Source organism: Metarhizium album (genome assembly GCF_000804445.1).
Source record: "Metarhizium album ARSEF 1941 chromosome Unknown scaffold_1, whole genome shotgun sequence".
Taxonomy (NCBI): Eukaryota; Fungi; Ascomycota; class Sordariomycetes; order Hypocreales; family Clavicipitaceae; genus Metarhizium; species Metarhizium album.
Window position 1 is genome coordinate 1,216,801 of NW_024467575.1, and position 12,200 is coordinate 1,229,000.

General features: G+C 51.6%; 3 protein-coding genes across 3 annotated transcripts; 2 read left to right on the top strand and 1 right to left on the bottom strand.

Annotated features, from left to right (window-relative positions):
* Positions 1–1,206: 1,206 nt before the first annotated feature.
* MAM_00342 (beige/BEACH domain protein) lies at positions 1,207–9,295 on the top strand (the record flags this gene model as incomplete). The annotated part of the gene is made up of 7 exons (XM_040819141.1): positions 1,207–3,826; positions 3,880–4,277; positions 4,326–4,767; positions 4,824–8,252; positions 8,311–8,468; positions 8,523–9,209; positions 9,263–9,295. 7 exons carry the CDS (start codon positions 1,207–1,209, stop codon positions 9,293–9,295), a joined length of 7,767 nt encoding a protein of 2,588 aa, XP_040682406.1.
* Positions 9,296–9,753: 458 nt separating this feature from the next.
* On the bottom strand, positions 9,754–10,059 carry MAM_00343 (uncharacterized protein; the record flags this gene model as incomplete). The annotated part of the gene is made up of 1 exon (XM_040819142.1): positions 9,754–10,059. The coding sequence occupies one exon, from the start codon at positions 10,057–10,059 to the stop codon at positions 9,754–9,756; it is 306 nt and encodes a 101-aa protein (XP_040682407.1).
* Positions 10,060–10,476: 417 nt separating this feature from the next.
* On the top strand, positions 10,477–12,049 carry MAM_00344 (Oligosaccharyl transferase complex, subunit Wbp1; the record flags this gene model as incomplete). Its single annotated transcript, XM_040819143.1, has 3 exons — positions 10,477–10,618; positions 10,882–11,576; positions 11,633–12,049. 3 exons carry the CDS (start codon positions 10,477–10,479, stop codon positions 12,047–12,049), a joined length of 1,254 nt encoding a protein of 417 aa, XP_040682408.1.
* Between the last annotated feature and the right edge of the window lie 151 nt (positions 12,050–12,200).

The window sequence follows — 12,200 nt, forward strand, 5'->3', positions numbered from 1 at the left end:
GCCAACCAACGAGCCAGCAAAGCTTGACAGCATCCAAGGATAATAATCAGTCACCTGGTGCCTGACATGAGACGGACTTGCATAAACCCGTGCTCGGTATTGGCTTCCGCGTCTCCAGCTCCATTGGAACCTTGAAGAACGGAGCTTGCATCCAAAAGCTCCGACGGAACATGGCGTAGTCCGGTATTTAGAGCCTATTGGAGCTTTCCGGATGGAGTAATTAGTTAATACCTACGTAGGTAAATCATCATGCGAACAGCCACACACGCCTTGGCCCGTGAACGTTGCCGCGGGGGGGGGGGCCGCCTGACTCGTGGTCTTATCTTGTTGTTTTTGTTCGAACCAAGTCGACCAGACTGAGCCAGAAGTCCGTGTACAAAAGCCACAAAGGTGCACTGACTCAAACTTGCCAGTGGCTTGAATGAGCATAGCGCCAAGGGAGGGACTCTGACGTTATCGAGCCTCGGGCCTACCCTATGCCAGATTCACCCGTTTCGCGTGGGGCTCCCAAGGTGCTCCGTAGGAGAAGCTGTATCAGGGACTGCTGATGTGCTGTCGCCCAAGGAGCTAGATGACTCAAACGATTCTGCACCATGCCCCATATATCTCCATTTAAATGCGCCATGAATTTTAGGCTGAAGAAATAGAACCCAGCCTCGCATCAATACCGGTCTTCAAGGTGGTCTTCAAGTTACTTGTGTATCGGTGTGTGCAGCTGCGCCACACGTCGAGAATGCCTCAGCCACACTCTCGGCGAGGCTGACGAGTAACTTATGTTGGTAAAGTTCGATCATGCAGCGTCTGTCTAGCCTGACGCGTTTTTGCTGGCACGAACATGACAATCGGTCATCAAAGGTCACGTCTGTCTACCCAGGAAATGTCTCTCCGATAACGCTGCTGATAATCTACGGAGTACTTCTCGTTGATTACGATATCTCGACACGTCGAATTTAGCCATCTTCTTGGGGCGGGCATCAGCGCTCTGTCCGTTCCGATAGCTCGCTCCTGCCTGCTGCCAAATCTTGATGAGCCCCGCGCTGCAGACTCAGCCCCGAATTTTACGAGACGTCGACGCCAACCGACATCAAGACGTCTTTCTTTGCTCTCCATGCTGCCGCTGACCTGCCAAAACCTGGACCCTTGAGTAGGGCTCAGGAGAGCTGAAGACAACCTTTGGGATGATCTCGGCGTCGTCGTAAACTGACCATGTTGTCCCATCCTCGTCGTTGTCGGTCCTGGACCTCTGCGTCGGGCCCAGTCGCGTCCAAGTCTTTCGAAATCCTGCAGAAACTCCTTGATGGCTTTGCGACTGCTGCGTCGTCACCCGGAGAGAACGGCTATCCCGACATTGGCAAACTAATCAAGCCTTTAAGGGACATAAACCGACATGTATCTGCCCCAGGGTTGCCAGCTTTGCAGGATGATTTTCGACACGCCCGCGGCTTTGACATTCTTCTCGACGTCCTGCGCGCTTTCTCGGGCTTTTACGATCCACAAAAGCGAAGCCAAGCTGACATGATGTCGCTGTTCAAACTTTTGGGGGCCAGTCTGAACGTGCTTTCCTCAGTATTGCGCAATCACCCTGGCAATAAGAGGTTCTTTCGTTATCGCGTCGCCGGCGGTGGATGGGAGGCTCTAGAGCAGGTTATTGCTAGTATTGGACTGGGCGGTGCCGAGCCTGACCCGTGGGTCAGTTGTCATGTGTTTGGAAAACTTCTTGCATTTGCACTTGACAATGAAGCATTGGATCTACTCTGCCAGGCTATTGCTAAAGGATTGCGCGCCGAATCCGAAACGACACCACCATCAGCCTCTGAAGGAGACAACGACAAGGGGGAGCTCCCGTCTGATGACGGCGATTCACAATGGGACCTAGTTTTGGCTCAACCAGTCGATAATATTGGACCTAATGTACGAGACATCCTCAAGTCCACTTCGGTGATTCGATTTCCAGAGATTCTTCGACCAGTTGTCAGCTTCTGGATGGCCATACCACGTCAGGCAGACTCACCTGCAACACCAAGCTCTCTTTTCGTTCTGGAAACGATCCTGTGCGCCATGTCGGATTCCATCTTCAATCGGGTCGCAGTCCATTCCACAGGCGTCTTGTCCCAGTTTCTCCGTGCGGCTTTCGGTCGGGGAGTGTTGCTGGCACTATCTGAACGTGAAAAACTGCTCGCCATCTGTAAATTGCTCATGTTTCTAGGCGTCAATCAGCCTGCGGATACACAATTTCTCCTTGCTGCTTCGCGACCTGACGCAGCCGACTTTTGTTTGGAAATGATGTCTCAATATGCCGGCCCGCCTTTTTTTCAATTCGATTTATCCTTGCATGGCCACTCGTCTCTTGAATTGTCTAGTCTTGGTCGCCCATTTCCTCCCCAGTCAACTGCTGGATATACCTTCACAGCATGGGTACGGATTGAGAATTTTGATCCCACTTCTCACACTACTTTGTTTGGTGTTTTTGATGCTTCGCAAACATGCTTCGTACTCATGTACTTGGAGCGGGATACCCATAACTTCATCTTGCAGACTTCGGTATTTTCGAACAAACCGAGTGTGAGGTTCAAGTCCGTTGCCTTTAGCGAAAGAAAGTGGTACCATATTGCGATTGTACACCGAAGACCAAAGCCAATGACCGCCAGCAAGGCGTCTTTGTACGTAAATGGAGAATTTGCAGAGCAAGTTCGTTGCAGTTATCCTCTGACACCACCATTGTCGAATGACAACAACGAGAGCTTCGCATCTTTCAACTCAAATCATAACAAAACGAATCCGGTCCAGGCTTTTCTGGGGACGCCTTTGGAGTTATCTGGCAAAGTTGGCCCTGGACGGGTTGTCTCGAGATGGTCTCTTGCTTCGGCCCATTTATTTGAAGACGTCCTCAGCGACGATTACTTGGCAGTGCACTACGGGCTCGGTCCCAGATACCAAGGGAATTACCAAGACAGCCTGGGAGGCTTTCAAACCTACGAGGCCTCCGCCACTCTTGGCCTGCGCAATGAGATTACACACCCTGGAAAGGATGAGAATTCTGATATACTGCGCGCGGTTCGAGAGAAGGCGAGCACGCTGCTACCCGAGTCCAGAATCATGTTGAGCATTCTCCCATCTGCCACATTTCCCGAAAACGTTCAGTTCCTAGATACTGGCCTTCTGCGGTCACTTCCGCGCATATCAACTCGAAACCTATTCCGTGTATCAAGCCAAGAAGGCGCGCCATTGGCGCTAAATTGCGCGGTACCCAGCCTGCCGGATGCGTTGCTCAGAGCACACGGCATGGCGTCATTCCGCGGAACCCCAATCGTCGCTGTCCCATCCTATCTGGATGAAAACCTTTGGCGACTTGCTGGATTCACACCCCTTGCCCTGAAGCTGCTGGAGCGGGCTACCACAGTGGACGAAACGATAAGGTCCATCGAGATAATGTTTCATTGCATTCGCAAGAGCTGGCGAAATAGTGAAGCTATGGAACGAGACAATGGTTACGGCATCCTAGGCATGCTCCTACGAATCAAAGTTGGCTATAGTACCCAAATCGCAGGCGAACCAGCAGCAGAACGATTACTCATTTCAAACGAGGATCGAGACAGCTTGTTGTTTCGTATTCTGAGCCTTATTCTCGGCTTTGTTGGCTACAATCACGCAGAACCCATCGACTCCTTCATCATCAATCCGTTGGCATACCGCGTTTTGCTCATTGATCTTGACATTTGGCGAAAATCAACTTCTCGTATCCAAGAGCTATATTATAAACAATTCTTGACGTTTGCTGTCAATAGTAAACATCACGAGTTTAATAGTCGTAGACTGACACGGATGAGTAAGTCGAGTCAATCCCCGTACGCCTTGCACAGCATGCTAATGTTCCTGCAGGAATCGTAAAACGGCTGTTAGATGCCATGAAAGGCGAAGCTGTATCCGAGGATGTTGTAATACATTTCATGCTTGCCTTTGAGATGCTGGTGAAGTCAAACCTGAGTCAGGAGGTCTTGCGAGCGCTATCACTGTTCATCACATTTGCTTTTCACACTCCGCCTGCTTCGAATCCACGCACCCCCAAGGCCTTATCCTCAACCTCACGACCAGGCACACCCGGAACGCTGAGAAAGAGTATGGCGGACCCTATGAGGGTTGTCACACCACCTGTTGGCACTAAATTTCTCTCTAGGCGACAACTTGGAGCGCGGGTGTTGGGCATGTATGCTCGCATTCTCTGCGAAAAGGGCAATACAAACCACATAAAGAAATTTGCAAGAACTGTAACAAACAAGGTGAGCTGGATTGCACGCGTTGCAGATCTCTTGGCTAACCACGCATAGTGGCTACTATACCTCCTTGCCGACGATGATGCTGAAGTTGTCATACAAGGTTGTAGGATTCTGGCTAGGCTTCTAGTTTCCCATGGCTCTAGTTACACGTCAAAGTTTGCCGGAAAATCTGGTGGTTTTGTGATCATGGCTAGTAAACTGAAGCGATTCTGGGCCAACGCAAAGCTGTGGCCCATTTGCTTCAGCATTCTATTTGGCTGCGATGTTGCCAACATCAGCTTGGAAGATGGCATTGACCCCCCTTCGCTTCTCGCCCTCTTCTCTAAGAGAAAAGTTGTGTATCCGGAATCACTGATAATTATCACGTCAATGCTCCAACACGGGTTGAGAGATGTGATGAAGCGCCTGGACGAGAGCGATTCGCAGACCAGGAGTCGTGGCGACGGTGACAATGGGAGTATGGCGTCGAACCTCTCGGCAGCAGAGCTTAATAGTAAGTGTGTGCATGTGCCTGCAGCTTGAGAGATGATAAACTTACTCGTGCTGTAGTGGCAAACTTGAGCAAATTTGACAGCCCGCTGTCCGAAGAAAATGTTCTATCTGGCACGATCCGCTTTTTGTTGGACTTGCAAGAACGATCTGCTGAATTCCGGGACTTCGTCATAAGTTCAGATTGGATGCGGATGCTACTTATTGCACTGTATCCATGTGTCGTGAGCACTGACGCAGTCACACCAGAAGTTGAACTGAACTCTCGAGATTCAGCTTTGACATTTGAGGGTAGCGATGTCATCATTCACCCTATTGGAAGAGGATCTGCTCCGGCTCCGATCGTGAGGACCAGTAGTGTGGATGTGTCATCATCGCCCCTGTCAACACCTTCCAGAGGCACACCACTGCGACGAGCCTCATCATTTGTGCTCCTTACAGCCCATCAAACGGCCCCGAAAGATCAGACACACTCGGATGTACACTCGCGTCAGTCCAGTGACCCAAGCGGCCAAGCGTCAGGTGGGCTAGTCTTCGACGGAATGCTGGAGCTCGTTCTCCGAGTGTTTTTGGACCAGGTCTGGAATAGAAAGGACTTCTCTGGATTTTCGCTCTTTACTAATGTCCCTCCTGGTTTCCAGGAACATCAAGCGTATTTTGAGTCCTTTCTTCTGAAGAAAGTATTGGGGCAACTCACAAACAGAATTCACGTCAACAAAAAGTCACTATGTGAACCTGGTCTATTGATCAACCTATCTCGACTCTGTTCCCAGATGTCCGAGGCCATCTTTGAGGGCTGGTTTATCGATGGGGCTGAAGTCGCAATTGATTTCATTGGTTCGATTCTAGAATACCTTCAGCGGCCGGATGTTTCAAACTTGAAGAGCGTTCGCCTGTGCAGTCAGGCAGTATCTACCGTCCGAAGCTGCTTATTCAGAATTGTACTCCTGAAGCTCTCGGACCTGGACAACGCTCAAGTCTCTGAAAAGGAAGCTAAGGCCTTTATGAATATGCTCGGATATTGGCAAATGTCCATTCTTGCGTCTTTCAATCACGACGATGAGTATTTTAGGCTCTTTTGGTATCAGCTGTACATCAAGCTCATTGATGGCAAAACATCCACCAGGATTGCAGCAGCAAACCTCCTCAGGATTATCATGGTACAAAAACCAGATGAATCGGTAGCCCTCATTCGGTCATGCATCACTCCCGACCAAAGACAGCTGTCGCGAGATTTCCAGAAGCTGACAGAAGTGGATGACGAGACTTTTGTTCTCTGGGTGGACAAACACCGTCCATCACTGGATGAACTATTCTTTGGAAACATTGCCAAGACATGGGAAGATTTCGTTATGATTGAGAATCAACGTACGGCTGAAAGCGCTAGAGGCAGACTCTCTAAGCGCAAGGACAAGTTAAAAGCCTGGTATTCCGATGCCGTCAATGCTAGTAAGACACTTCTCAATCATGACGTTGGAAACACGGCCTGGATGAAGAGCATATTCAACTCAGAGTATTTCAAGTATCAGAGGCTTCTGCAAGATCAGCAAGATGACATGGCCTATTTGGGAGCCGCATATCGCGGGATGGAGAAGGATTTGACACGACCGGGTGCTGTCTTCAGCGAGCCCATCCCACTCAAGTGGAAGCTCGATAGAACTGAAGGTCGAAATCGTATGCGTTTACGACTCCTGCCAGATGCGTCTGGATTTGACGGGAAATGCCAGTCCAAGGGAAAGGCAATGGAGGCTTCATCTGTCCCCCTTCGGGTAAATACGGCTATGAGCACGACCCCCCCGACCACTACGCCAAGCCGCTCGCTGTCTTCCACGAATCTTGTTGGTGGGAACGACGCTGCAGCGATGGTTGAGCCTGACTCTGCGTCGGGCAAGCAGGAAGGCGGATTTATGGCCGAGGATGACTTCGAGCTAGTCGACGACCCCAATGAGCCAATTGAAGGGGAGAATACTTTCGAAGACAAGAACAGGAAGGTTATGAGGCGATTGGAACACGGAGACCAGGTACAGGCTGCTTACAACATGTCTCGAATTACCGGTTTAGAAGCCTGTGAGGGAATTCTTATCGTCGGTAAAGATGCCCTATACATGATGGACAACGTATTCCAGTGTGCAGGCGGAGACATCGTCAATGTGTGGCAAGCACCTCCGGAGGAGCGAGATCCCTTCACCATGGTTGTTACCGGGACCAAGACGCTCGAGAAGCGCCAAACTGCTGGCATGCGTGATCAAGATTCTCGCCATTGGAAGTGGCATGACGTTATCAGTTTCTCCAAACGACGATTCCTGTTTCGAGACGTCGCGATTGAAATCTTCTTCACCGATGGCCGTAGTTATTTGCTCACGATGATTAACTCCGCTGTTCGAGATACTGTATACGGCAAGCTACTGAATAAGGCGCCGCACACAAGCGCGGCCAATGCCTTGCCAAACCCCGAAGACGCCTGGAGACTTGACGCACTCAAGATTGTTGACGATCCCCCCCAAGGATTTGGTGCAGGCTTAGGCTCCAGGATTGGCACGCTCTTCAACTCTTCACCGTCGAATCCAATTGTGAGGCGATGGCAAAGGGGCGAAGTGTCCAACTTTCACTACCTTATGATGGTCAATACCATGGCAGGCAGGACTTTTAACGATCTCACACAATATCCCGTGTTTCCGTGGATCCTTGCCGACTATACGAGTGAGGACTTGGACCTTGAAGACCCGGCAACATTCCGAGACTTGTCAAAGCCCATGGGCGCCCAGACCCAAGCCAGAGTTCCTGGATTTGTTGAGACATATAGTGCGCTCAAGGAGATTGGTCAAGCACCATTTCACTATGGTACTCATTATTCGTCTGCAATGATTGTCAGCTCCTATCTGATTCGACTTCCTCCATTCGTGCAGTCGTATCTCCTTGTTCAAGGAGACAGCTTCGATCACGCAGACCGACTGTTTCAATCCGTCGCTGACGCTTGGACATCTGCATCAGCCAGGAACAAGACAGACGTCCGAGAGCTTATTCCTGAATTCTTTTGCCTCCCTGAATTCCTGACAAACATCAACGGATATGATTTTGGTCGCAAACAAAGCACTGGGGCACAGGTGGACCACGTTAAGCTCCCACCTTGGGCCAAGGGAGATCCTAAGATATTCATTGCAAAGCATCGGGAGGCCCTAGAGAGCCCCTATGTTAGCGAAAATTTGCATCACTGGATCGACCTTATCTTCGGATGTAAGCAGCGGGGGGACGCAGCCGTGGAAAATCTCAATGTGTTCCACCATCTGTCGTACGCTGGCGCAAGTGACTTGGATCGCATTACTGATGCCAATGAAAGAGCTATAACAGCTGGCGTCATTCATAATTTTGGTCAGACGCCTCACCAAGTGTTCAACAAGCCACATCCGGCTCGGGAGTACACGCAATGTTCGACGAGACGACTGGATACATCAATTTTCTCGTTGACTTGTCTGCCTCGGCCCCTCTTAGGTGAGCCAACTCCCCAGCCTGAGCCCAGCGAAACATCGTGAATTGATTCTCGTACTAGAGAGCCACGAACGTGTAGCTAGTTTGATATACGCCCCAAAACTCGACCGCCTGTTGTGTGCATCGGCGTTCCGACTCAATTTTGCGCCGTATGATAAGTTTTTGGAATGGGGATATGCGGATAACAGCATCCGGTTCTTCTTGAGCGACAATCGCAAGGTATTCTGCTTCCACATGGATGCACCGTTCTTCTGCCTACTAACGTATATCCAGCCTGCCGGACTATTTGAAAACCTTCACACTGGGCAGATCTCGTGCGCTTGCTTCGCAGACTCCAAAACACTAATCACTGCAGGCGAAGATTGTGTTGTGTCAGTCTACACGGTACACACGGCACCCGGCAAAGTCGTTGAACTTGTTCCGCGATCCAGCATGTTTGGTCACAAGACTCTAGTCACGGCCATTGCTGTTAGCATAGCCTTTAGCACCTTTGTGACGGCGTCGGCAGATGGACAAGCCTTCCTTTGGGATCTCAACCAGCTCACCTTTATCCGTAAGCTGCCACTGGTGCGACTCGTGGAGTGTGCTGCGATGAACAATGTTTCTGGGGAAGTCTTATTGTGCTCGGGCCCGAACGTTCTCTTGTACACACTCAATGGAACCCTCATCCTGGACCAAAATGTCTGCGGAGAGCAAGATGATTATGTACATTCATGTGCATTCTACGAAGGCGCCGGAGACGAGTGGCTGGAGAATTGCATAATTTTTACCGGCCACAGCCAGGGAAAAGTTAATGTTTGGCGCAAATGTGTTCTCGGCGGCAAGTGGACACTGGAATTGCTTCGAAGGCTAGATCATCTTGACTTCAAGGGCGGCACACAAGGCAACACGAATGCTGGAATTACTTGTATTACACCCATGCCCACTTGCTTATACACCGGAGATGAGGATGGGAGAGTGGTGAGTTCCCCTTGGTCCGTCGTGCAGATCCTTTTTACTAATAAATTATGCAGTACGAATGGAATTTTGGTCGCGGAGACCGATAGAGTCTGGTTCTTCCCAACCGAAAACTAGGTAGAAACCACCGTGATAGCATTCTGTCTTTGAGAGAGGACATGACCATGCCTGAAGTTTCCTAGAAAGGGAAGTCAAGGACCGTTGCATTGCAGTATAGCGTTTGCCGTTTTTGTCTTTTTTTTCGCGAACATTCTAGATTTGGACATGGCAGAAAAAAATTCGTCAAGAGAAAAGCGCAGCGCAGGAAACGCAGTCATTGCTTCACAAAAATATTTGCAGACAAGACGTTACATTGGAGAGAGGGCGAGAGAGAAAGAGCCTTGATTTGTATAGCGGGCGGTAACTGTCGCCCTTTGCACATGCCGGTCTCAAAAACACTACTGGTTCTGTACCCGGTTCACGACGGGTATTTGTCATAAAATATCTAGTGGCGCATTCATTTCCCACCCCGCCGCTGTTCCTTCTGTATTCACAGTTTCTTCCGCTTCTAATCATCGTAGCCTGTCAATTGTTTCCGTGGACCCGTGGGAACTGAGTGAGGCAAGTTAGCCTTTGTCCGGATGCCCCCGTCACATATTCTTGCGATAGCAGCCATGGGGCAACTCATACCAGGGTACGTCACGGGAATAGGCGCAGGATCAACATCGCCAAAGTATTTTCGAATCGGAGGCACGATAGGCATGGCGATGGGACCGGCGGCACCAATGATAACGGACCAGAAAAGCGCAGGTCGCTCACGAGCAGCCCAGCGACAGTACTTGAGAGGGGTCGACCAGAAGACGGGCGAAGACATGGCGGCCTGTGTGCAAGACAGCGAGGTTAGACGGGCTCGCGGAGTTCGAAACAGGGAGCGTGGGGAAGCACACTCGATGTACTAGGGAGTTCCTCGTCGCTGAGCAGTGAAATAGCTTGAATTGAGGTTGTTGCAACTGGCGATGCAATGACGAGGTCGGAAAAGATTTGATCCGCTGGCGCACTACACACACCCTGGTGTGGTCGTGAGTCGTGGCGCACCCCGCCATTGGTTGGTCAGACACAAGGCGACGTATCCCCAAGCCAAGCTGCTAGGAATAACAAGAACTCGCCATCCATTCATGCCAATCCGTGGACAAGCTGGCCAAACTTCCCTCGACGACCAAGGACGAATTGGTGACTCCCCCCGGGTCTGCCATCTACCACGACAAACGAATCGAGTGCGTCATTCTTCGACATGCGGTCGATTTTAGGTGCGGCGGCCCTTGTCTTCGCCGCTGCCGTCTCGGCCATCAGCACCGCTGGGAATCGCTTGCTGGTTGTGCTTGATGACGTGTCGGACAAGGACAAGTATAGCCGATTCTTTGGTGATTTGAAAGGTAAGAACTCACCCGGTGCGAGGCGGATACTGCGAAGCCAGCGAAGTGCTGACAAGGAGCCAACGCGGTTGCAGAGAGAGGATACCAAGTTACCTATGAGACTCCCAAGAGCGAACATGTCAAGTTGTTCCACCTGGGCGAGAGGACCTACGACCACTTGGTGTTTTTACCTGTACAGGTCAAGGGTGAGGGATCCTGCATTTCAGTCCCCGCCTGCCCTTCCCGTGCCTTTGGAGAAGGGCGCAATCGCTGATGGATGACAGCCCTCGGACCCAACTTGACGCCCAACATCCTCGTCGACTTCGTCAACGCCAACGGCAACATACTCGTTGCTCTGTCCTCCGCCAGGCCAACACCTTGGTCATTGACTTCCCTCCTGACCGAGGTTGGCATTGCGCTCCCCCCTGAACGCACCGGCACCGTCGTCGACCATTTCAACTACGACACTCTCTCTGCCCCCGAGGCGCACGACGTCTTGGTCCTCGATGCGCCCTCCAGCGTCCGCCCCGGTCTGAAGAATTACTTCGAGGTGCCTGGTGTTCTGTCCTTTCCCCATGGTGTCGGACACGCGCTTGGCCCCGGTGCGCTCTTGACGCCTGTGATTCGTGCCCCGTCCACTGCGTACAGCTACAACCCCAAGGAGCAGCCCGACGCCGTTGACCCCGAAGATCTCTTCGCCGCGGGCAAGCAGCTTGCGTTGGTCTCTGTCTTCCAGGCGCGGAACTCGGCTAGAGTTGCGGTTGTCGGGTCCGCCGAGATGCTGCAGGACACGTGGCTGGATGCCACTGTTTCCCGGCCAGGGGGCCGCAAGGTCAGGACTGAGAATCGCGAGTTTGCCAAGAGGCTTTCCGGCTGGACGTTCCAGGAAATCGGCGTCTTGCGTGTGAATAGCATCGAGCATCATCTCAAGGGAGATAACCAGACGAACCCCCACATCTACCGCATCAAGAACGACGTGGTACGTTTGGCCTCATGACGCGACCAAGTCTCATCACCGTACTGACCGTCATGTAGTCCTATAGCATCTCCATTTCGGAATATTCCTGGGACAAATGGGAGCCATACACCCTCCCGGCCAACGACGCGCTCCAGCTCGAGTTCTCCATGCTCTCCCCCTTCTATCGGCTTGATCTCAAGCCCGTCCGCGTCGGCGACGCCGCCACCGTCTACGGCGCCAGCTTCAAGCTCCCTGACCAGCATGGCATCTTCAACTTCAAGATCAACTACAAGCGGCCGTTCCTGACGTACGTCGAGGAGAAGAACACGGTCAGCGTGCGCCACATTGCCCACGACGAGTGGCCTCGAAGTTACGTCATCTCAGGGGCGTGGCCCTGGATCTCAGGTATTGGAGCTACGGTGGGCGGCTTTGTGGGTTTCTGTGCAATCTGGATGTATAGCAAGCCAGTGGAAGGCAATAAAAAGACCAAGTAGGCAAGCGAGGCGAGACGGAGGGACGGGGGGCAGTGATGATGTACAGCATATACGTGGCGCGTAAAATGATAGAGTTTGCAGTTGGCCGAGGTATCCGCAGTCTAGGATATCGAAAGCGGCGTGACACTCGCTGAGCCGGGAGAACGGCTTT